The sequence below is a fragment of the Rhyacophila brunnea genome, unplaced genomic scaffold (assembly GCF_057557595.1).
Source record: "Rhyacophila brunnea isolate RB1 unplaced genomic scaffold, BYU_Rbru_1.0 scaffold_10, whole genome shotgun sequence".
In the NCBI taxonomy this organism is placed as follows: Eukaryota; Metazoa; Arthropoda; class Insecta; order Trichoptera; family Rhyacophilidae; genus Rhyacophila; species Rhyacophila brunnea.
This window is the reverse complement of record NW_028232752.1, coordinates 8,849,134-8,875,434: the sequence shown is the minus strand read 5'-3', so window position 1 is coordinate 8,875,434 and position 26,301 is coordinate 8,849,134. Positions and strand designations below refer to the sequence as shown.

General features: G+C 30.7%; 1 protein-coding gene across 22 annotated transcripts in view; it reads left to right on the top strand.

Moving 5' to 3' along the window:
• The window catches only part of LOC147078862 (uncharacterized), a 65,797-nt gene that overhangs the window by 6,062 nt on the left and 33,434 nt on the right, over positions 1-26,301 (top strand). For 2 of the 22 annotated variants that reach the window (XM_085950429.1, XM_085950397.1), the window contains exons 2-33: positions 3,042-3,270; positions 3,900-4,067; positions 5,399-5,482; positions 5,648-5,725; positions 5,863-5,925; positions 6,038-6,109; positions 7,066-7,155; positions 9,246-9,299; positions 9,468-9,563; positions 9,656-9,727; positions 9,894-9,995; positions 10,227-10,325; positions 10,667-10,759; positions 10,849-10,935; positions 11,022-11,093; positions 11,644-11,736; positions 11,852-11,962; positions 12,856-12,927; positions 13,031-13,114; positions 13,212-13,307; positions 13,398-13,478; positions 14,601-14,696; positions 15,510-15,590; positions 15,683-15,748; positions 15,843-16,004; positions 16,083-16,169; positions 16,250-16,336; positions 16,427-16,510; positions 21,952-22,035; positions 22,472-22,615; positions 25,941-26,048; positions 26,137-26,190. In XM_085950429.1, the coding sequence (XP_085806555.1) occupies positions 3,042-3,270; positions 3,900-4,067; positions 5,399-5,482; positions 5,648-5,725; positions 5,863-5,925; positions 6,038-6,109; positions 7,066-7,155; positions 9,246-9,299; positions 9,468-9,563; positions 9,656-9,727; positions 9,894-9,995; positions 10,227-10,325; positions 10,667-10,759; positions 10,849-10,935; positions 11,022-11,093; positions 11,644-11,736; positions 11,852-11,962; positions 12,856-12,927; positions 13,031-13,114; positions 13,212-13,307; positions 13,398-13,478; positions 14,601-14,696; positions 15,510-15,590; positions 15,683-15,748; positions 15,843-16,004; positions 16,083-16,169; positions 16,250-16,336; positions 16,427-16,510; positions 21,952-22,035; positions 22,472-22,615; positions 25,941-26,048; positions 26,137-26,190 (3,049 nt within the window). The remainder of the gene's footprint in view (positions 1-3,041; positions 3,271-3,899; positions 4,068-5,398; positions 5,483-5,647; positions 5,726-5,862; positions 5,926-6,037; positions 6,110-7,065; positions 7,156-9,245; positions 9,300-9,467; positions 9,564-9,655; positions 9,728-9,893; positions 9,996-10,226; positions 10,326-10,666; positions 10,760-10,848; positions 10,936-11,021; positions 11,094-11,643; positions 11,737-11,851; positions 11,963-12,855; positions 12,928-13,030; positions 13,115-13,211; positions 13,308-13,397; positions 13,479-14,600; positions 14,697-15,509; positions 15,591-15,682; positions 15,749-15,842; positions 16,005-16,082; positions 16,170-16,249; positions 16,337-16,426; positions 16,511-21,951; positions 22,036-22,471; positions 22,616-25,940; positions 26,049-26,136; positions 26,191-26,301) is intronic. The other 20 variants (XM_085950460.1, XM_085950405.1, XM_085950476.1 and 17 more) reach the window with 17 other exon arrangements.

Below are 26,301 nucleotides of genomic sequence, written 5' to 3'. Positions count from 1 at the left end.
TATACTTATGATGACTCATCTCTTCAGGCAAGTCTACAAATTTTGTCTCGTTTGGTAAGCGTTCGAGACACCGCTTACAACTCTTTATGCAAATTTTATTGTCTATGCCTGCCGCTTTAAGCAAATAATAAATAAATAAGATGATTTACAAAAATAATGTCTATTGGGTTCAATCAGATATAATTATTAATTGTTTTTAAAAATAACAAATAATTGTATCTCGTGATTATTATTTAGATTAGTTCAGTCATAGACAAACATAATTTATATCATTTTAATTCAGTCAGATTGTTGTTCCAAACACGGTGGTAAAGTTTTATTTTGTTTTACAAAATTCAGTGATTTATTGTGTTCTGAATGTGGATAGATTATCTTATTTTGTACCCTGAGTCATTTGTCAGTACTTTAAATATATAAGTATTTAATAAATGTCTAGTTCCGATTGATTTTGAAAATTGTTATAAGTACGACAGACCGAATTTTAAGAATATCATTCTCGAGTTTAACTTTTGTTAAATAATCATATATTATCAAAGCTGGAAGGTCAAGGGTTCATTTAGATTTGCACACAGCAAAAAAAACTTATATTCGATAGGTATTATCACAACAATTTATATGACAAATATTCGTTTTTAACTGGCAGTAAGTTGTAAAATGATTCAGTGTGTCGTTGTGATTTTAGTGTGCACCTATTCATCAGTAATAATATCGTTAGTATTATTTTCTTATCTACCGTTAGTATACCTGAGAAGTATGCTCTTTTTCTCTGATCTCCACAGCCTACCTCTTTTCAAAAGTCACCCTTCGCCACTGTGATTAATAGAGTATGTGGTACGAAATTTATCCATAGTTCGACAGATAGCTTGCTCAGATGAACGGTTATATGCGCCATAAGAAATCACGAAATCGTCCATAAGTTAGTTACGCGAATTGATGACTGATTGTCATAATAAATTTCGATAATTTGGTAGCGTTGTTCAAGTGTGACTATGAATCATATTATATCAGACTATATTGATCATGAATTTTAAAAAGTGAGTACAGTATCACATCTCGGTTTGACAGTTAACCCTTTCCTAACTTATATCTAAGCCAAACAAAACCACATGTTATAAAAATGTCATGGGCTTACCTACCAAATCGCATAATAACTGAAAGAAAATTCATTGACATTGTTTTTTGCCAGAATATGTTTTTTTACATACTTATATATTTTTAAAATACTGAGATGCGAGCAAATGAATGATTTTAATCGCATTTATATGATTTCTCACCGGTGTGTTTAATTTTGTATTTTTAGGTGAGATATTTGCGTGTACATATTTAAATGAGCATACATCACATTCATATGGTTTTTAACCAGTATGTGTCATTCAATATGGAAAACAATCAGATGTATTTCTTGCAATATGTTTCAGATTTAAATCTGTTTTAAACGCGTAGATGCTGAATAATATCGTTATTTTTTTAAAAATTTCTACGTCGGTTTTTTTCAAAAATAAATTGAAATAGGAATGTTTTTGTAAATTGCTATCCATATTTATTTGAAATGTGATCAAAGCTTTTTGCTTAGAGATCTTTCATTAAGGTTATACGCCTATTGGTTTTATAAGCATTGCAGGTACTAACCATGTTGATTATTATCTTATTTCTTCGTTGCAGTTTTTTATTCAAAATATTCAATTTATGTAAAATCTTTAGCTAGAAACATATAATATCACAAAGCATACAACAACATAATGCCGCATTCGACCACGACTTATTGGCCATACCTGATTTAGAAGTAATGTACTATTATTTGTTACCTATTATTCGGTTTTTTTTTTGTTATTTACAATTATTTTTTTATGTCTACATTGTGCGTCATTCTTTTGTTACAAAAAAATATACCTGGTCTATTTACAATATATTTTTGTATAAACAAATACATATACGATAATATCAGCATTCCCGTTAGAACTAGAGTTTTTAAATTCTCAAGAATTTTAAATGGGTTCATTAATTTCTGGAGATCTCGAGAATTCTCGAGACATTTGTAACGAAATAGCATTTATTGTCAATATTCTTCAAAATACTAATTTCCATACAGATTCGAAGTCGTAATATTTTTTAAGTCTTCCAGATAACAAAATCAACCACGAATAACGAGATATTCCGACATTTTTCATGAGCTCATCCGGACAAACTTTTTCATCCACGCATTTGTGTAATTCCGTCCTGAATCGAAGTCAAGGGATTTTTTAATGTGTTTTCCCCAAAAAAAAATCGCTTTCGGCTGATTCTGAATGTCACATTTTTTTAATATTCCTGATAATATTGTCTCGAATTAACGATATTTTGATAAATGATTTATTGAAAAAGGAGAATCTCGAAATTAAAAAAAAAAAAAACTCTTCTCATTATTTCTCGACAGAAATCCCAATTACAAATTCTAGTTTGAACAAATAAAATATGTAAGTCTTTATTAGTGGTTTGCGTCCAGGTCAATAACACTTAGTTTCAGTTTTTACTTAGGTCATAAACACTTAGTTTTGTCGCCGCGACTGGTAAAGCGGCGGGTCCGGCATGGAAATCTTGGTTTTTGTCAGCAACTATATCGAATCTTTGCGCCCGCACCAAAATATAATTATTGTTTAACATAAGCGTGACACTTTTGTTGTCGACGTTGCTAATAAACGTACTTGACGTTAAAATTAAGTTATGACATAATCTCACATACTCTACAAATCTTTAGCCCACCCTGTCAGTCTCTCGTTTCACTTCTGTTACGTGTGCTCACGCACATTAGTTTATACCACGGAAGAGCCCGAATAAATTATTGCGAGGGGTGCTAGAATTTTAAGTTTCGTCACCATATTACACGGTTTTTTTTTTAAGATCGTAACCTTAAATTATTAACAGATAGAAGTTTTATAGAAGATTTTATACATAAATAATTTACTAAGATATAATACCTATAGCAGATACTGTAGAAGCAAGTTGTTTTCTTAAAAAAACAAAAACAAACTTAATGGCTTCAAAAGACACAAATATTTTTTTAGATGGCGAGGCTTGAAGCGACTTTCAGTATTGTGTGTTGTGAGGATCCTAAAACCCTTTGCAACGTCACAGAACTGATACCAAAAAAATGGATCTTTCAAGAAGGTGGCACAACTTTTTGCTGGTGGCCACCAGAGTTTTTGGACATCATTACAGCTGCGGAGTTGCAAGTTGATCATGACATAAAAAATTGGAGAAAATACCTTGTTCGTAAAATTCTCCTTGACTGTGGTACGTATTACGCATCTATATCTTGAGTGTTGGATACACATAGGCTGGATACTGTAAAAGTATATCGGATACTCATCGCAATGCTCAAGCGTAACTCCAACCCAATTCGTTTTGTTCCCACATGTAATATGCCCACATGTATTCATAGTGTTTTATTAAAAATTATATACATCCCAGGTACAATGGAATAAGTATTTAAGAGCATGCTTCAGTGAAATGGCAAATAATTTTCAACTATAGGTGCGACGAAATTTCGGACTGGCTGCCAATCGGAGAGCGAAAGTCAAGCTGTGAACACGTCAATTTGTTTTGTGATGGCGACGGGGGAATTAATTCTTAAATCGTGTAAAGATGATTAAAAAAACGTTACCCATTTACTTGAAAAAGAAAACATGTCAAAGAATATATTATTATTAGTAATTGAATAATAAACATAACATTAAATGGACGCATGTTGACTTTTTATGACAAATTATGTTTTGCTCTGCACGCGTCATTTGCACAATCTTTGCGTCGCGTAGTCACGATCGTTTAGACCGTGCCCCAGCTGAAGTATAGCCTTAATATTTTTTGTAGCAGCTGAGAGCGAGAGGACTTTATGTTAATTTGAACATTTTCACACGTTTCAGACAACTACAAACAAGGCCGAGCGGTGGTTTCAAAAATTTTGGATCCTAATTATTCAGATTTGAATGCCAAGACTCGAGCCAATAAAAAGCGAAAATGGCAGAATAAAATATTGAATTTTAACAAACGATATATTCGTAAAAAGTCTGACAAGAATGTAAATGCTGAAGGTAAGATTCTACTTTATGATTATTAAATGTAATAATGATTATGCACAAAAAGTTTATGCGAACAATATATATTCAAAGAAAAGTGAAATACTTATTGTTTCTTTACATACAAAATTATTTATTACTTTTGAATTGACGTTTAAATTGTAAAACTTCATTGTTTGAAAACAAACTATTTGTTAATTCTATATTTTTTTGATGTTGACGGTCATTTGGAGTTACAGATAGATTTTCAAAATGACTCGATGAACTATATATTGATAGAAGATAGATTTGTAGCCTGACATCAATAAAAAAAAAACATCTTAGTTTCCTTGTAAGCAGTTATGATTTTTCTTATGTGCTTGCTTAAGACATCAATTATTACTCTAAATCCGCTCCTTCCGTTTTATTGTAGGTAGGTGTACTAACTGAAGATTTCCTTCATCAATACTCATCTAAAAAGCCATGGCAACAGTAGCAGTAGCATATAAAATTTTATTTTCACAATTATTCCAAAGGCATTTCCACTATATTTCCCCAACTTTCTGATTATATATTTATTTTATGTCACGTTATATCAGGTTTTTTCACTAATCATAGAGATAAGCATTAAACAAACAATAAGCAAAATATTAAAAATAGATGTTTAGTCAAATTGCAGTCACGTTTCAGAGATGAAACACTCAAAACCTTTCGATCTATGAAAAATGCAAACAATAAAATAAACATTATACAATTAAACATTCATTGCATACAATTCATTGATAATTCGTAGCCATAAGACAATAAACAATGATGTCGAATTGGCGCCCAACGTGGGGCAACTTTACATTGTTGTTTAGCTACCAGAAAATCAATTTCTATGAATGGTTGAATTCTCAAGTTAAGATTCTTTTGATTAGAAACCAAATTAAATTGTCAAATAAACAACGAAAATAATCTACTTTTTGTACATTTCAATAAAAATTGTTGAATATTCATCAGCTGTTTTAGTTTCATACTAGCTAAAATCCAAAATAAATTGTAAAATATTTTTTGGTTGAGTTCTGAGCTTATTTCAATACTGTTTTTGCAAAATATTCACATCATATTTATTATACATATTTTAATGCAATTGTAAACTATTTTATCCGATTATTCATTGACTGAACCCGGTTTTATCAGCAGTTATTGAATGAATTATTTTTACCCAAAGTAACCATTGTTAAAAAAATAATTGTCTGCATTAGGTCTTTTTTCTAGTTATTTTGAAATAAGTTTTTTTAATACCACATTTGTTCCATAATATTTTACACCATTTTTACGATGTTTATTTTTTCACATTAAATGAATAACGTAATTTTTTTCAGGGGAAAAACAGAACGATGATGGCTTTGTGGTCAAGATAAAACCAAAAAAGCGAAGAGCAAGGTCAACCCAATCATTTACATTAGGTAATATATTTCATTTTATGCATATTGTGAAAATTAATTCTTCAATATTATTTGTTTCATATAATATAATATTTCAATAACACCATTATAATATATTGCCATAATAAATATGTATTCATAAATATCACATACATTATGTTATATAGTACAAATATTCTTTTCTAGATGATGAAGAAGAAAAGTTAATTCAAAGTGTTCGTCAAGGCTTGGAAATTTCTTTGGGCTCCAATAGTGTTCGACCAGGTATTATGATAATTTGATAAATGATCGTGACAATCAATCAAATATTTATATGGAAACTGAATGAGTAAAAAATCTATTTAGCTTTATGTGTTATTATTTAAACTTACAATGCTTTTATTATTATATTTTAATACCAGGGAAAATTCCAACTACACCTTTCCAACAAGGAACTTACAATTACCCCAGGAATTATACAACTGGTAAGTTTAACAACCATCCCTTATTTTTTAACTGACAAAATAATCTGCTTGTTATTTAATTTACACAAAATAATATGTTTCAAACAATTAACCATTTTTTGTACTTTTTCAGAAATGGGGGATGATATAGTCAACCCTCTTGAACCAATTATCATTTATAGTTCGACGCCTTTTGTGCCACAGAGTATGTACCACTTTTATCACACTATTATCTAGAAAACCAAAATGCTATTATAAAGCCATGAGTGCTAGATTATAATTTTTCATTGAAACATCCGAATTTATAGTCCTACGCATCTATTCTATACACAAGACTGCTATCGGCGGCTATTGAGGGTAGTTTTTCATATTTTTTTTATATATATATTATATTTTTGTACAATATGTAAATTGTAATCGTGTAATTCTGTGGAGGCCCATATGATCTTATTAGGATCGTACATGGTTGAAAACAAAACGTTACAATAAGTGTCATGTTTTAAAAGCACCTCTCTTGGCTGTGCTAACTTTCAGAGCGAGATAGATAGTTCTGACTGTTTAGACGGCTAACTAATTGTAACAATTATAATACTCCATATAAAAATATGATATACTACCCTCGATAGCTGGTGATAGTAGTCATGTGTATAGAATAGATACGCTGGTGTGTATATAATTGAATAATAGTCAGTAGGATTTTGATTGATGAAATTAAACGACCTTAAATACATTCCTTCTATACTCTACAAACACGGCTTCTTTTGAAGTTGTTCTATGACAATTTTGTGTTAAACCTTTTTTGTTCACTATAAGTAATTAATCACATAATGTATTTTGTAATATTTCATCTCGAACCCGTATTATGGAGTTTAAAAACATTGCTTGCAACTATTATTCTCAAATAACTTTTTTGTGACATGGTGAAGAAGGAACCGAGATGTCTAAAAAGACAGTCACAGCAGAACTATTTTACTTGGGCCCCTCTTCTATACAGCTCCTAAATTATAATCTTAAACTATAAAATTACATCATATGTCCATATTTCCTCAATTATTTTGCAATGTTATTGATAGTGTTTTTTAATTAGAGCTAACAATAATATTGAATTGTTAGTAAGTAATTTTATTTATTTATTATCACTAAGTATCTATTTTTTTCCAGAAAAACCTCATAGGAAAAGAGATGTGAGAGATAAAATATACACTAAACAATTCGGTACACCCATAAAGCCTACTCCTCCAATGTCGATGGGTTAGTTTAATTTTATTTACAATTTTTGCCTAACATTAAGCCGCATTTAGACCAAGCGAGCGAATGTTCTTCCCCCACTCTAGCGAAATTCTCTTGACGTAAACGTTTTTTGTTGAGCGAGCATAAAAATTTCGCTGGAGCGGGGGAAGAACAAATATTCGCTTGCTTGGTCTAGAAGCGGTTTTAGATCAGTGATTTCCAAACTGGGAGGCGCGGAGTATTACAAAGGGAGGCGCGAAAAGTTTAACACTAATCTAGCCACAGGTTGGCAGTTTGCAAATGCTTATTTTATAAAACGGCCGCTAGATATAAACTACATAAAAAAAACAGTCCCATAAAAGGTTGTTAGCAAACCTGTCTGAAGATATGGAGACTAATTTTATAATAACCGCGCTTCTATACTATTGTGAAGCGCGCTGGTTATCTTGTGAAAAAATAATATAAAAGGGTCAAATCATAATATTGAAATTTGAGGCAAATTTGTTTAGGAACGATAACTTTGTTAAGCTTGTCTATTTGGTTGAAATTTTAAAACAATGACTGAATAAATCAATTCAAAGGCCACTAATGCATTCACCGATTTAAAAAGACAAAGTGAAGACATTCATAAAAAATTGGAACTTTGGAAATCAAAATTACAAAAAAAATAATTTCGTCATGTTTCCACTTTTAAATGGTTTCTGCGCCGGATATATTGAAGCAAACAAAAATCTATTCACTAACCACTTGGATAGTTTGCTAATACACTTTTCACAACTTTTTATTTATAAGATCTCGATTTTACAAAGTTCACGTGGATATAGAATTATGGCCCCCAGGAGGGCTGACAGGGCTCAAGCCTGGGGGTCCGATCAGCTAAGTGAGATTAACACATCACAAATTTACTTTAACAGTAAAAAAAAGTCGCCTGCGGAGCTACTTTGTTTCAGGGCTTTTAAATATTTTAAATATGTGGTTGTGTGTTGCAATTTGATATAATTTCTATATGATGATTGATATACTTAAATGATAACTCATGTGTATAATTTAGGAAACACTAGTTTAGAGCACCACACTGCCCTTAATCTCAGCGATAGGTAAGTAGGCCCGTGAAAGATCCCACTTCAGGATATGTGCCGATGATACAATCCATTTGTCAATGAATGATGATGAATTTCAATTGACTACTATTGAAAAGGAAAAATTAATAGAATTATCATGCGATAATTCATAGAAATAAAAACCCAAGTTCAATTTTGGTTGAATCGAAGTGAAGAATAATATAATACTTTGTTAAGAAACGGGATTTTCTGCAGAAGCTGCAATGAAATCCAAATATCGATCCCGTTTACTAGAAAAAGAGCATTTTGTGCTAATAAACAAGCATATCCATCGCATGAAAAACGTTGTTTATTTTTGTAATCAAGTTTTTTTTCCATTCTTACAAGAATATTTACTAAAACATTCATTTGCGGCCCTAGTACTGCTTCATTTTGACACATTGAAAATATACATCTCTTTCATTTTTGGCAATGACCCAAATGACGCCGAATGCGGCGACAAAATAATATGAAGGAAAAAAAAGGGCTTTGTGCTTCTCTCCATCTGACATATAAAAAATGAGAGAGAAAGAGAAATATTTGGAAATATTTTATCCTGGAAAATTCTGAAATGACCCAAGGTATACACTATACAGCGACCGATCGTGATTCCTTCTGTTTAAATTTTATACACACGGTTAGCGTGCGTCCCGAGTTGACGAGTTGGCTGATAATTATAAGACATGTACCTACATCTTAGATTATAACCTACATAGATTGTAAGATATTTATTTTTGGAGGGTCATTGACCAATTGACCTAAGGGAGCAGCCGCCATTGAATACATTTTTGACTATTTAAAAATATTATAATGAAATAAAGGGGAGGGGGGAGGCGCCAAGATTAGATTTTTAGAAAAGGGAGGCGTAGTAATATACAGTTTGGAAACCACTTTAAATTCAGATTATGATTTAAACTTTACATTTTACCATATTTTTTTGATTTTAATTTGTAATTATTTACAATTGTAATGGTTATTTTTTGTCTTACCTAAATATTTTTTTTTTTTTAGTGAATAGAAACTTTCAAGTATTGGGACAAGTTTATATCTCGGATGACTCAAATGGTATGTATAGCAGTAAAGATTTTTTTTTCATTTTAAGACTACAACAGGTCTTGGGGTCTGATAACAGATTGTTGCTTGAATTGTGAACGAAATACTCTGAAGCCTTTAAATACCCTTTGCCTCCGACGGGTGTAATATTATATTTGCTCATTGTGATTAATGTTTTAGACGCCCAGCAAGTAAAAAGTGGGGCTGAATTAAACGATCAAATGGCAGACGATTCCAGCTTCCCAAATTTTTCGTTTCTGGATTCATTGTCAAACAGTAAGATTTATTATCATTATAATAATTTAGTGTACTCTTCCTGCTATCTTGCTCACACAACAATGTTTTAACTGTGATTTATTGATTTTCAGGTTTACGGCTTAAAATAACTGAAGATGAACAAAATGATGATATTCCTGAAAAGCCTGTTACTCAAAATTCAGGTAAAAAACAATTACATTTCACTTATATTTCCTTGGCAATGTTCTAATTGAACTTATTGCTAACATCCTCATATAAAAGAAATTATGGTCAGTAATCAGTATAATAAGGATTTATTCTTCAAATATAGTCCAAAACTAAATTAATCCAAAATTGGTATAATTGTAGATTCGCAACAAACTCCCGCCAAGCCTCGGGCAGCCCCTCAAATGATAAGTATTCTGAAACCTATTCAGAAAACTACGCCAGGAACCAAGCGTGTGTCACAGGGTATGTGTTAATTTAAATTGTGCGATATGTAAATTTAACAATAATTATGTCTTAGATTGCATGTTGGCATCTCTATCCTAGTTTAACAGTATTTCTTTTCTATTTAGGTACTTAAATTCCATCAAGTACCTTCGGTTGATAGTATTAATATTTAGGTACTTGTTTTTTTCAACAACAGATAATGTTTCTATAATGGGATCGTAAATAAAAAGGTATTATTCTCTGTTTTAGCTGTAAAAAAAAATTTGCCTGCTGCGAACATTTTGGACAACTCTTTGAAGAAAATGCCGACACCATTTTTCCTACAACAACTAAAAGAAATGTCACAAGGTATGTAAATTACTTTTTGTGGGGTTAATGCTAAAAATTGGTAAGTCTCTAAATCATGTTATGGAGTAATTTCAATTTGAAGTTTGACATGTCCTTTTTGCTTTATGTGCATGCTCTATATATCACATGACATTGAATAATTTTTCTGGCATACATATTTATATATATGTAGACACATAATCCGCTGTTATCTCTAAAAACCTAAATTATCGATTTACCAACTTTTGGCAGCAACCCCACAGTTTGAATATATTTTTATAAAATACATCAAAAAGTTGATAATCACAAAAAAAAATCACAGGCAGTGTTTTATTATTAATATTTTATTCTTTGTTTTACAGATTCACAATCCAAGTTCATCAGATTCGAAATTAACCGTCGTCCTGGCTCTGATATTATCATTCCGATTCTTTCGCCGCAGCAAAAACCCTTAAGTACCAGTCATTTATATTTTTATTACGGAAACCTTTTACTTATGTATATAATTATCATCTTTATTATTTTAATTTGTAATTCATTTCAGAAATGCAAAAGAACCAAGTTACGTACCGGATTCCAAAACTGATTCCTGTGAAGCCAGTTCACAAAATACTAAAACAAGCATTAACAGGTATTTTTTATTATTATATTATAATGTGATTATTCTTACGTAAAATGTTTCATATCGCTAGCAACTTTGTCTAATATTTTTTTCAGAACCTTCAAAAAACCTTCCAGAAATAAAAAATCGTGATTATATTGAACCAATGCAAAAGGATTTTTCAACAGGTATAAATCATTATTTTTGTTATCTCATTGTCATTTATTAAATCTATATATTTACATACTAACACAGGTGTCTGGAACCAGGGTAGTAAATTATTCGAAATAAGGGTAAAAAGTAAAAGCCTTGTGGGTAATGCAGGCTCAAAAAATATAAATAAAAATCAAAATGTATTGTGCAATAAATACTATAAAATAATAGTAAAACTTTTAAAAATGCACAAAGATACTGCTGCCTTTTGCAATAAGATCTAGGTACCTACATTTGTAAATATGGGTTTTTTTACCTTTATGAATTTTAAAACAATGTTTTTACTAGTTCTTGACCTGTAGAGAACTTATTCTTCATTTACAGGGCTTTTTGTGTAGTTTAAAATAATATGATAAATAACTTTTGGGTAATACCCAAAAAAAACTCTAACCACTATCCTAATATAAGATCAAAATCACCACGAAGATCCCAATATTTAAAATAATAATTTATTATATTATTATTCCCTAGTTGTAAATTAAAAAAATGTTGATTATCTAAAATTATTTTTTCAAAATTTTTCAGGGCTTCCAAACACCCTACTTATAAACCAAACTCAAAATCGTAGTTATGTTGAACCTGTGAAGCAAATTCATTACTTGCCACAAGTCCCCAATGGTAAATAATACTATTAATCTTATATTTCCATCCAAATGCCTTACAACCGTATATTAATTTAATTCGCTATATATCTATTTTGATCTTTTGTGAGTAACTTTTGTTTTTATTTAAGCTTTGGAATCTCAAATGAAAACAATTGCAAACCAAAATGGTATCGAAAATTTGGATAACGCTGCTCCGGTAAAGCCGTTCCGGTATATGCCACCACAGCGAAGACTCATAAGTAAAGACTTATTTTATGTACCTTTTAAAATTATTACTACATTTTGTTAAGGGGGGACATGCTCAGCGTAGGTCAAAATGGAGCTTTTATTGCATTTTCAAAGCATGATCCTGGACATTCCTTAAACGTTGTAGATAATCTATTTATATAATTTTGAAGCCTTATTATCCTTTATATTTATTTTAAACATTTGATGACTGCATAAAGTATTTTTATTACATAAAATAGTATTCTTTTAAACCTTTCGCTCTAATGTTTTAGAATATAGTAATATTTCAGTACATGCATGTGCAGTGGTGTTAAGATTTTTTACATTTATTAATTTTTCAACGCATTTATAAAACCATTAGTATAATTTATGTTGACATTATTATAGTGAAATATTTACCATAAAAAATCATATTGATAATCTCTGTGATCTCAAATTTGACAAGAATTAGGTATTTTATTATTCAAAAAATGGGCAAGATTAACACATTTGAAGATAATTCTAAAGATACTCATTATAAGCTATGTCTTTGACCGTTCAAATGTGATAAACATCCTACTAATAATGATTGCTTTGTAATAATTATTGACCTAAGAATAAGGTATCTTAACACCACTGCACATGCATGTACTGAAATATGACTATATTGTAAAATATTAGAGCGAAAGGTTTAAAAGAATACTATTTTATGTAATAAAAATACTTTATGCAGTCATCAAATGTTTAAAATAAATATAAAGGATAATAAGGCTTAAAAATTATATAAATAGATTATCTACAACGTTTAAGGAATGTCCAGGATCATGCTTTGAAAATACAATAAAAGCTCCATTTTGACCTACGCTGAGCATGTCCGCCCTTAAATAACATGTGAAAGTTCAATGCTCAATGACTATGTTTTCAGATACACCTAAACAACACAAAAAATATCAAATTATACCCGTAAAATCAAGTCTGCCACAACAATTACCAACAGGTACCATTATTATTAGTCTCATTTATATTATTTTTCGAAACTATTCTTTGATTTTAGTTTTTACATATATTTTATTCCATTAAAATCTCTGACTTTTTTGCAGTACTTCAAAGTAAGCAGATTGATAACCAAAATTATGCCGAAGCAATGAAAGTGATTGATGATATGCCTCAGAATGTTGAAAACGGTTTGTATTTATTTAATTTCTGCATTGTGTCATTTTTAATTTGCTGATAATAGTGTCTAGCCACTGCAAGCTAATATTTATTAATATCTATTTTTAGGAGAAAAATCCATGCAAAATACAAGTGTGATTCAGAATTATGATACAATTCAATCTACGAAATCTGTCTTTGAGATGACAAAACCGGCATCACGAGGTGGAATCTTTTTCTTAATAATGTATATTATATGCCCATATCTTGAATTATAACAATGTTAATGCTGATGTATATACTTGTATATTTCAGATCAAAAAGGAAACAATAATGTTTTTAAAATTGATAGCCAAAATTCCATTGATCGTAGGAGACAACCTCGTATGTCAACAGGTACATACTTCAAAATATTTTTATTTTTTTTAAATTCTGTTTAATATGTCTAACCTACATTGTGGTCAATATAATTCCATTAATATTATTTCTTATTCTATATATAATACTATAGTGTTTCCGCCACCACTCTGGCCAGGAACAAAAAGATATCACACAAATCACACATACTAAGAGGCCACGGAGCACTGGCAGCCTATCTAAATAAATTATGACAGCGACTCATCTGAAATAGTGTGGCACATCATCAACGATTGTCCAATACAAAAAACGGAGCAATGGCCTCTCTGAGCTCTGTGCAGACAACCATAATCACGAAATTGACCTCCAATCACCTCACGAAATACTAAACAACAAAAATCACAAGAACACTACCCAAAATATCTTATTCTGGCCATTAGGAAAATTAAAGAAATAAATGGAGGAATATAATAATACTGCATTCTTCACATAAAACTGAAATCAACCATTTTTTTTTCCACAAATGCAAATACAATCGAACTTGGTTATTATGAGGAAGATGGGACCGACGGAATTTGCTCGTTATAAGCAGTACTCGTTATATCAGAGAATAGGTATTTTTAAAAAAAATTCGAAAACAAATCTGAAAACCATCGTAAAAATCCCCGAAACAAGCATGGCCTTCATAAACTTCAAAAGAAGTTGTTTATTGTAATAAACGATGGTAGGTACTTACGGACTTCACAAACCTTGGATTTTTGATTATTGTCGGCGAAAACAACAATTAGACACGTAACTAGTGTCACAAACGTAATCCGTCCCTGGCGGCATCCTATTCAATCGGATTTTATTGCTTAGAATCGAAATGATTTTAAACTATCGACACATCAACAGTATTTTAGCTCGGTATATCCGATAAGTTGCTCGTTATAACAGTGAATAAATGTATGGAGAAAATCATAAACAAATGTATGTTTCCAAACGAATGTTTCCTCATTACATCCGAGATCTCGCTATGTCCGAGATCGTAATAACCGAGTTCGACTGTGTAAATAGCTCTATGCAATTATTTATTTGAACCACTTTGTATGATAAAGTAAGGCCATGGTTCGTAATAAATTTTAAAAAAATACTGTAGTGTAAAATATTTTACTATTACAGAATTGCTGAAGCGTATTATTGAATATCAGAATGAACGATCGACATCTAAATCATCCTCACAAGCAAACGATCATAATTATTCACATATTGCCCCAGGTAAAAGTCAACGTTAATATTTGTTATAATTGTAACAATAACCCCTCCCATAATTCACCTTTATATTAACTGTCAATCCTTGGAATCCATGTAATTCTGCGAGAATTTTACTAAAATATGAATAATTAACAATTAGATTAAAACTAATCATAAGACAATATTTCGTATATATATTTATATTTCGACAATAGAGCGCTTCAGAGAGTATTGTAAGAATCATTAGTTAAAATCTGTCGCATTTGGATAAGATGTCTATAGCATTGTGGTCAATGTGCGTGGGCACGAATCCCAAGAGACACAGGTTTGATTCCTGCTGAATGTATTTTTTTTCAAAAAGATTTTTCTATTGGTTATATATTTCTGAGAAGTGTTTTCAAATTACATATGTTCAATAATAAGAGTTAATATATTTTATACCTCGTTTGTTTTTCTCTATTTTGCTGGAACTACTACTTTCCCCCACCCACCATGACAGTAAATCTTTGGTTCTCGACCATCTCTTAAAAAAATATATATTGAAATGTATCCTTACTTAGCCTATATGAGCTATTTCAATCAATTTTTATTTTTTTTACAAAAAAATACCTCTTCATTTATTATGAATTAAATATCTTTATATATTTCTTGAAAATTTTGAAAGTTAAAAAATATATTTTATTTAAATATATTATATACATTTTAGGATTACAAAAGAATCCATGACCGAAATTAATCAGATTCCACAAAAATATCACAATACATAATTAGTCAAAATAATGTTTTATTCTATGTATTGTACTATTTAATTACCATTAGAAAATGTTTTTTTCTCAGATATTAGTTATCCCATAGTAGGAACTCTATGCAATGATCTAAACATTTCTATATCCAAGAATCGATATATTGATCTATCAGGTAAGAAAATGCTTAAAAATGTTTTTTTCCTTAGCCATCTCAGATAATTTGGTGTTTGATTTTGTAAAATGATGAATTTTCTTTTTTTCCAGAATTAAAAAAGATGTTTGAAGATTCAACAGCCACCAAAGATTCAGTGGTTCAAATTTCACTGAAAGGTACGTTAAGATTTGCTTTGTGTTGTGTAAACTTCCAAGTTTTTGACAATATTAAGTATTTACAATTATAAAATTTATCGTTGAAAATTTGCAGGAATGCAATCGACAAATGTGAATCCAAGTCCACGCAAGATTGCCACTATGAAAACTAACGCAAGCCCGAAGAAAGTAAAGAATGCAGTTGATAAATCAATTAAATTTGATAATATTCAACAACTCCCAATTCTAACTCACGAGTTACAAAATACGTCACCGGGTGAGTGCAACCAAATTTTATTTTATTTCTTACTATAAAATTTTTTATCAATTACTTATGTATTTTCCTTCATTCTAGAATCTAAGAAAAGGGAAACATCAGTTCAGAGTAAAATTCGACAATATGCTAAGCCAATTGTAGAGAAGTCACAAAAAACATCCCCAGGTCAAAATCCTATTCGCACATTATGCATCCTTATATGAATAAAATTATTATGTCTTCAATTTATTTATCTTTTTTTACAGTTAAGAAAAGTAAGGAAGTTACCCGTTGTAAGCAGAAAATTGAAGTCTCTCCTAAAGTCAAGAAACAGACTAAAAAAAAGACACGAGGTAAATAATTAATATAAAATTTTACTGCAATATTTTTGTGCAACCAGTTTTGTATGATATTACATGGTTTTTCATTTATTTTTTCATCAGAACCAAAAAATAAAATGCCGCCATCTGTCAGCGATGTTCAGTATCAATCGACACCTCAACAGCCATCTATGCTGACGTCACCAGGTAAGAGAAGTAATAATTTAATTGTAAAACTTTTTGAAACAACACAGTTACAATAATATAATAGTACCAAGTATCTTGTAATGTAACTTGTAATCCAATACATGCCATGGCTATTTAAAAAAAAAAACAATAACTGAGATACTTATTACAACGTTGTTTTGGTCAAAGATGGTTATGAGGATCCTCTGAGTCAAAAAGTACATTCTTAGGTTCAATTGTATCATTTTGCTTCTTTATTTTTCATATCTTTGTACATTTTATTAATATCAATATTTCAAGAGCTTTTCGCCACTTAATATCGTTATGGTCACTAAAAATATTGTACATTTATAAAAACACACATCATACTTGAAAATTTACTCTTTTAAAAAATATTATCGAGGATATTTTCATAATAATTTATAGAACGTATCCAGTAAAATATTTTTTATTTGTGTCAAATGTGATGCATTTTATAAACACTGTTCGCCAGCCAAAAATGTGTTGTGAAATATTTATTTTAATTGTGATGAATAAGGATAATACATTTTATAAACCATTAATCACATTTCGATAGCTTTTCGCCAGTATGAATCATTTTCATAGACACTCAAATGTTTACATTTATAAAGACAAACATAACATTTTTTGTTAATTATCAATGCAATACTCAGTGACGATTCGTTTATAAATTTTAAATTCTACCCATTTATAATACATTTTATAAACCTTAATCACACTTCGATGGCTTTTCGCCACTATGAATCGTTTTCATAATCACTCAAATTTTTACATTTGTTAAGACATACATGACATTTTTTGAACAGTTACTTATTTAATTACAATTATCAATGCAATACTCAGTGACAATTCATTATAAAGTCTACCCCATACTTGATAAAGCTAAGCGATACGCGTGTAACAAACAAATGATGCATAATATATGTATATATTATAAATATTAATCTTATTTGGGGGGTTTCAGCCACAATGAATCAATTTTACAATTAGTAAAATGCTTTTACATTTATAAAAACAAACATAACATTTGAACATGCACTCTAAAAATATATTATCTAGCTGTTACCCGAGTGATTACATAATGTATATTTTTTTAATATTTAGTGAATACCAAGTGATGATTCTATTATTAATTTCAAATCGATGGCGTTTCGCCACTATGAATCTTTTTAAAATTAAAATAAATTCCTTTACATATATAAAAACAAACAAATATTTTGAATGTCTGGTGGTAAATTCATGATAAATTTATCTTATACTGAGCGATAATGTTCATACAATATTTTTATGTGGCGAATACATACATTTTATAAACATTAATGACATTTTTTGGGTTTTTTTCTATTATGAATCGTTTTTATAGTCACTGTAATACCTACCTACATTTGTAAATAATAATAAACATAATATTCGAACATTAAATTTTACTCATTTTAAAAAATATTTCGCCTTAATTGTAATTCATCATAATTTATTAAACTTAGTAAAACATTTTTTATTCGTGGGGAATATTATGTAATAGATACATTTTATCATCAATCACATTTCGAGGGTTTTTCACCACTATGAATCGTTTTCATATTCACTCAAACTTTAATCACATTTGAAAACGCAAATAAACAATGTTGTCAAACCAAATGAAATGCCTTCAGCAAAAATAGTTCAAAATAAAACTTATTACGAAACCGTATTTAATTCAAATTGCGACTATGCCAGTCAAAACTCATCAGAAATGTTGAGAAGGTTTTTCTCTTATAATTACATTCATTACATTCGAGGGGCTTTTTGCCACTATGAATAATATTATTGATATCTTTTTCTTCGTAGCATTTGTAATCTTTATTGTTTATAATAATTTGTCACATTTATAGAATGAATAATTGTGAATAAATATAAACGTTGCGATATGGTAAAACAAAATTAAATGCGAACCTTTCGTTAGGTATAATCTATCTATATAGTACGTAAATGTAATATATGTTCTTACAAATGTAGATTTTTTTCTTTCGATATTGCATGTAAATAATTAGCATTGCTTCATGTGAGCATAGTTTCTTTGATTATTAAAATCATCTTTTGTAATAAGTACATATATTATGTACTTGTTTTTATAATAATACATTTTTATTTAAATACTATATAGCAAATAAATAGAACCATGATTATCAGGATTTTTGATTATCCGGATTTATTTTTAAAAAATATTTTAGAAAAAACAGCATTACTTTTATAACCGATGCGCAAGAAGAAATTTGGGGTGAGGGAATTGATACGCGAGGTATACAGTAACTGTTCATCCAAGAGACCAATCACAAAGGATGAATATTTCTAGATGTTTTTCATATTTTGGATTAAGTGTTGTGATTCTACATGGTGGAAATTACTTTTACTGTAACCACATCATTTTAAATTAAACGGTCAATATGTAGGTTGTCAACTTTTTGGGTGGCATAAAACAAAGCTTAAAAGGCTTTTAACCATTTTTCCAATACAGTTTTCATCTGGAGCCTCTCAAGTATCCTATAGCCACTACTGTTTCCGTATTTTAAAAAAAGCGGTTCCTGTTCTTGGTCTGTTTTTGATGAAATATCTATTTTTTGTTTGTTTACCTAATGGGGTAACATATTGTCATCGTGTATAGATATTCAAAAGAATGCTAATTTTATACGGTAATCTTTAAGGGGTTGTGTAGTACTACTGAGGAGAGAATTACGAAACATATATTATGGGGGTACATGCTCAGCATAGGTCAAAATGGAGCTTTTATTGCATTTTTCAAAGCATGATCCTGGACATTCCTTAAACGTTTTAGATAATCTATTTATATAATTTTGAAGCCTTATTATCCTTTATATTTATTTTAAACATTTGATGACTGCATAAAGTATTTCTATTATATAAAATAGTATTCTTTTAAACCTCTCGCACTAATGTTTTAGAATATAGTCATATTTCAGTAAGTACATGCATGTGCAGTGGTGTTAAGATTTTTTACATTTATTAATTTTTCAACGCATTTATAAAACCATTAGTATAATTTATGTTGACATTATTATAGTGAAATATTTACGATAAAAAATTATATTGATAATCTCTGTGATCCCAAATTTGATAAGAATTAGGCATTTTATTATTCAAAAAATGGGCAAGATTAACACATTTGAAGATAATTCTAAAGATACTAATTATAAGCTATGTCTTTGACCATTCAAGTGTGATAAACATCCTACGAATAATGATTGCTTTATAATAATGATTGACCTAAGAATAAGGTAGTGTTTTTTTGAAATACGCCATTTCTTTTGGCATTCCCCAGTGGTTAAGCTACAACATACGGCCGTAGCCATAAATTGACAAACTATAATTGAAGTAGGGAGTAAAATGATGTTAACGCGCGTGTTTGAATATGTACTTAACCAACCATGTAAACAACATTTAAGGAATGTCCAGGATCATGCTTTGAAAAAAGAATAATAGCTCCGTTTTGACCCACGCTGAGCACGTCCGCCCTTAAGTAAAAACAAAATTCTGAAAATTCACCTTCACCAAAGGTATTTTAATAAATTATTGATTAAACGTAAATGTATGGTCCATTAAATATAATTAATATATTGAATATACATAATTTGAAAACACCTTAGATATATATCTACTAGAAAAAATCGTTTTTGAAAAAAATACGACTCCCGACGGGACATGTACCTGTAACCACTAGTTTCGCGGCAATGTGCTTTTACCAATTAAGCTACAGGCATCCTATTTAATTGCGATGAATTTAACTAGCAGTTCGTACATCGTTTTAGTTTATATTTTTTTTTTTAAATGTTTTTAGAGACATTGAGACACTACAAGTGTCAGGAGTGCCATATAATAGTCGAACATGAAGAATTTGGTTACATGTAAATTTTACGTAAAACATTTCACCGTGGCACAGTTCGCCGTGAGCTTTCTCATCGGAAAGAGGTGACTATACAATACGGTCTCCGATTTTATTCGATTTAATATGAACATTAATTCAATTTTCATAGCTGATTTTGGCACAATTCATGAATTCAAGAATGAAAACCTAACCTAACCTAACAAATAATCCAGTATATCGGATATTTTCAAAATTTGTTTGCTGCTTGCTTCCTATAATCTTATGTCAGTACTATACGATCCAAAGAAGTTGGACAGATTTTAATCAAACATTTTAATAGGTGAAGTGTCATACTCCGAACTGCATACATAAAAGTTTCCAGACACTGAAGAATTTGGGGTATTTTAGGGATGTAACCGTATCGAGAGATGTGTCATTATTATGCTGTATATTTTCTCATTGTTCGAATTAACATTAATTGTTTCTTACATCTTCAAGAAAACATTATTATTATCTTACAAGCATCATAAAAACAAACCAATGCATATCAGTCACTTGATTTTTAAAACACACTGTAACTGGTACTGGAGTAGAAACTCGTATCTTTACCATTCAACGTTAATTTATGTCAAGCAGCTGTTTCAAGTTTAACCTAAAATTCTCTTACGCCAAAATTCTTTTAGAACTTAATGGTGATTTTCGAGATATGAATGTTATGAATGAAATAATGAAGAGTCTAGGAGTATCTCTCGCATGGACATGATAGAAGAAGACGAGGAATAATTACATTTGACTAATAAAAGATTCTTAAAAATAATAAATAAATGGCCCATTGAATTTTATTGTAATTTGACATTAAAACAATTTTTCCTATAAAATAAAGAGATCAACATCATTTCTGTCACTACAACCTTATCATCCTGGATTGGCATCTTACAATTTTTTTCCATCCCGGACAAATCAGTACTGGCGTTTTGGCAGTGCATTATTACCGTGACATGGTCTAGTCTAGGTCTTCTCTTGCCATCAGCGGATGCGTACATAACCCGCCTCGCTGATAACTTTTCCAACATTCAATGTATGTGGCCGATCCAGCAGTCTCTGGATTTTCATTTTCATAATATGCCACATGATCTTTTTTCCCCCATAAAGTGTTTACACAACGCCACAGTGTTACGTCCTCTCCTTTCAAAGATACCTTCTTTTTTTTTTTTAAATCTTGTACAAAATACGTACAGACCTACAAACTTACCTGAAGAATGGGATGGGGGAGCCACTGTCGAAAACTACCCAATCAAGACTCGTATCTGGGAAAATCTGACATTCAAATGGAATTTTCAAAATGGCGTCCTATGGTAGTTTGTAGTTCCATTTTTGGCCATTCTACAGATAAGTTTGTAGGTATGTATCAGAATAATGTATTTTGAAATTGGAATATCTGGGTTCCACAGAAGTGGTTACATATATTAATATAATATGTGATTAAACTTGGTACATCTATATCTACTTCCTACAACAGACTAAGTTTGAATGCCATTTTTTTTAGTGAAAATTTCTGATTCATTATCATTTAATATTTCAGATGTGATTGACAAAGTTGCAAAAACACCCAAGAAGTCTACGCCTAAGCAGCAGACACCACGTAAATCACCGATTATGTCAACAGGTGAATCTTTTTTTTATATTCAGCTAATGTTAAACAGTCAATAGTTCATATATTTTCACCAATGTCACACATATTGCCACATAACCTGCCGTCTACTAGTGTAGTAGTCAACTCATTGGAAACCAATATTATTTAATAATAATAGTTAGAAGGAAAGTAGTGGACTGTATTAGTGAGAGAGGGTAGTGTAACCGTATGGGGAAAGAATATATCGGTGTCACCACTATCTTTGAAATTTTATAAATGCTAAGAGGATAGGTCAGAATCATCAGATGTTCACTAGAATTTATTATTATACCACGCTACACTAGAATGTCACTTGCACGGCAGTCTGAACACTTAGTAATCCTCTCCATGCCACATTTTTCATTCATATTTATTTTTATTGTTGTGGGTAAATACACATATTTCATTTTAGTTTATTATATTTTCACAGATTCCTCTCTGAAAAATAGGAAAATAAATGATGGAAAATTCACTCCGAAACTTAAAAAATCTATCAGTTTTCATGAACCATTAGTAATTGAAAGTGATCCGAAATTCACTCCGAAATCTCATGAAACTCATGATACTGTGCCAGGTAAAGACACATCTTTATTTCAATATTATTTATCCATAGATTTGTTAATTATAACAATACTCATAATGTATGTGACAATCAGTTAGTAAAACTCGTAACTACCCCTCCCGTCAAAGTGATGTCATATATTAGATAACAGTTATATATCATACACGCTGTGGCGTCTTAATATACATATTACTATGCCATTCAAAATAAATTTGATATGTCGTATTAAATTTTAAATGTGCAAACGTCACCCCTAGATGTTTTAATTTTTAATGTTTGGTGGAAAATAATTTCGAGCGTGAGAGTACATAAAAGTACAAATGCTACAAATTCACAAATGCCATTTGAAGATGATATTTTTATGGTTATTTATGACTAAACTTTTATGTACTCTCAGGCTAGAAATTATTTTCCACCAAACATTAAAAATTCAAACATCTAGGGGTGAAGTTTGCACATTTAAAATTTAATTTTGAAATATTTGAGGTTTTGGTTTATGTTTTCGTCCTAAAAATGAATTATTCATAACAATAGGTACATAAACAATGTCATTTATATTAATGATACCTAATAATGCATAATATTGTAGAATGGAGAAAACAACTTTTTTAAATGTTTAAACTTACAAAATTCATTGAACACACTTTACCCTAGGGCAGTGGTCGGCAGACCGCGGCTCGCGAGCCACATGTGGCTCTTTGGCCCGTTGGGTGTGGCTCTGCCACAAACGACCACGTAGGGCTAAAACAGTGATAGATAGAACAGACAAAATGTCTTTGAATATAACCAACCAGCAAGTCACAGATCTTTAATTGGTTTCAGCTTTATCAATAGCAGTTAACGAGTCTTGTGACATAAATAATACAACACAAGTTTCACGTTTTGTACGACTTATTTCACCTTCAGGTCCTAAAAAAGAACTTGTAGGATTATTGCCACTCAAATGTGATCATGTTTCACAGCACAAGTTTAGTCTGCTTTGAAAGACCTGGAGAAGGAAGACATGATGATTTTTAATAACTGGAATAGTATTCCTGACTCATATGATCAATTGAAAAAACTAGCGTTTGCTGTTCTTTCCCTTTCCGGTTCTACATATTCATGCGAACAATCTTTTTCAAGCATGAACCTTATCAAGAGTAAATTGAGAAGTCGTTTTATTGATGAGAACCTGGAATCGTGCCTAAAATTAAAAACAACAACATAAAAACCTGACTTACCCAAACTTTTCAAGGAGATGCAAGGCCATTGTTCACATTAAGTGTTTGTCAGTCATTGTCGTGATTTAATTTTATGGATACCTTACGTATAATTTAATTTTTATTAATAAATAAGATCATTATTATTTATGATATCACGTTAACAGTGTACCTACCTATATAATAAGTTTAAAAAATTTGGCTCTCAAAAAAATCTCAATTGTTGTTTAGTTGATATTTGGCTCTGTTGACTAATAAGTTTGCCGACCACTGCCCTAGGGTGATAAACATATGAATACTGTTTTATTTGATGCATTATCAAACATTGGCCACTCTGTGTAAAGGTTTGTTTACACGGGCTTACACGTGCGGATTAAGCGTCGGCCTATAACGTCGTGAGGCCCAGGTTCGAATCCTGTATCTTGCAAGTCCACATATTGTTTTTCAATCTGTGTATGACTCGGAGTATGGACCTAATAAGTTGAGCAAATGGCTGACATCCATTTATTGTAAAAACAAAATTTGTTAATACAAACTTCCACTCTGTGGAGGCCCATATGATCTTATTAGGATCGGACATGGTCGGTAAGAAAAGAAAAAGAAAAATAGTACTCACTACTCGCACTAAAACTGACATGTGTAAACTGGTCGAATAATAATAAGCATTAGTAAAAATATGATTCCAATTGACTAGAAACCCATCCTGTTAACTCCTCTCGCACTCGCAACGTGTATACTGCCAAACTCTTGCCCAAACTAGTGTTTAGTAACAAATAATACTAGCAGGAGTATGCGTCGTTCTTTTTCTGTATATGCCAGTGATGGCGAACCTAGACACTGACCCACGCGTTGATTTTTATAAACTTATTTTTTATATCATAAAATAGAGAACAGAGTACGATTATCTAATATTGAATTTATAAAAAATATTTCCATTATTGGCTAGCTAATTTTCTATTGTATCACTGCACCTGTGTATGAGGTACATGGTCGTGTTTTTCGTCCTTTTGTCGCAAACCGTGTATGACTCATGACAGTTAGTCATAAACTTGAAGCGCATACATATTCGTTGCATCGTAGAACGGGGAGATGTACCAGTGCTGAACTAAATGGCAGCCTTGTCGTACGCGTCTAAAAGTGTTTAATAATTCAACATTATTATTATTTTTTATTATTAAAGTTTCTCATCTACATATGTATGTATATCAAGTACGTTTATAAGAAACTTCTTCTCAAATTATTTTAGTATTTTAGTTGTAGCCCTGTACTATGTCGGTGGTTAAAAAAATAAAAACAAACGAATCAAGTTCCAGACCATATCGAACAAAATGGTTTGATAAATCGTCACTGTTCTGGCAGAAGACACTAATTCGAAAAAATGACATACTGAGTCAGTACCAAAATGTTCCTTATTTCAAACTTTACCGTCTGGAAACCTTCTTAATAAGTTAAAGTCATCCTTTTTACGATTACTTAATAAACTCACATGATAGACCATTATTTCAAACATTTTAACAACTTTAAAGTCAAATTACTCAAAACTAGTATTCTCCAGTTAGTGTGTTCTGCCAGAACAGAGACGAAATATAGTGTAATTGAAAAGAATAAAACGATGAATGTGTGTATAATTTGCCATGTAAACAATTTTATCAAAATTCAAGACCGGATTCATCAGATTAAATGAACATTCTTAAATAAATCAATTGGTGTCCAAGTGGATAGTAACCAAGTTTAGTAAAGCGACTTTAATGATAAATTTGCGTTTATTTATTTTATTCCACACAACTATTTTAAACAATCGGTAAATGAAGTTTGATACTTCAATAATACATTATTCCTATATCGACAAATACTATTTTCTCTAATAAAAAAAGTCACAAAATTTGACCCACTTATCAAAAAGGTTCGCCATCCCTGGTATATGCTATGGTGCTACTAATACACTTTTACTTGCCAACTTGTGTTAACTCTACTCAGTGTTTTAAGTAGCTAACTTAGTGGCTAATACGATTAGCTAGTACTAATGATTAGTACTAAAGCCCGTGTTAACAAACTTTAATTTTCGCAGTAGGTAAAGTGGTATGATTAGTATTTTATTACATAAATAATAATAACCTGTTATGTCATGGTTTCTTCAGGTTTTCAGGACTCCTTTGATAACGGGATCACCGTAGAAACCTCAACTCCGTTCGTTGTACCTAATCCTAGGAGACACAGCATTGACCAGCCACCAAATGCATACCCGGGTATAATTTCATATCTTTGTATACCTAATTTCTATATAATATCCATCTGAATCAATTATATGATAATAATTTATTTCTCTCACTTTAGATAAGAATTCTCCAAAGAAACGTTGGGTACACGAATGGAGAGATGTGTCGCCAGGTATGGACCTATCAAATATTTTAGAATTATTAATATTTCATCAAGAATTTTTAAAATTAAAACAGTTCAAAATATCAGTGCAATATAAATCTACGACTCCACGGTGGCTGA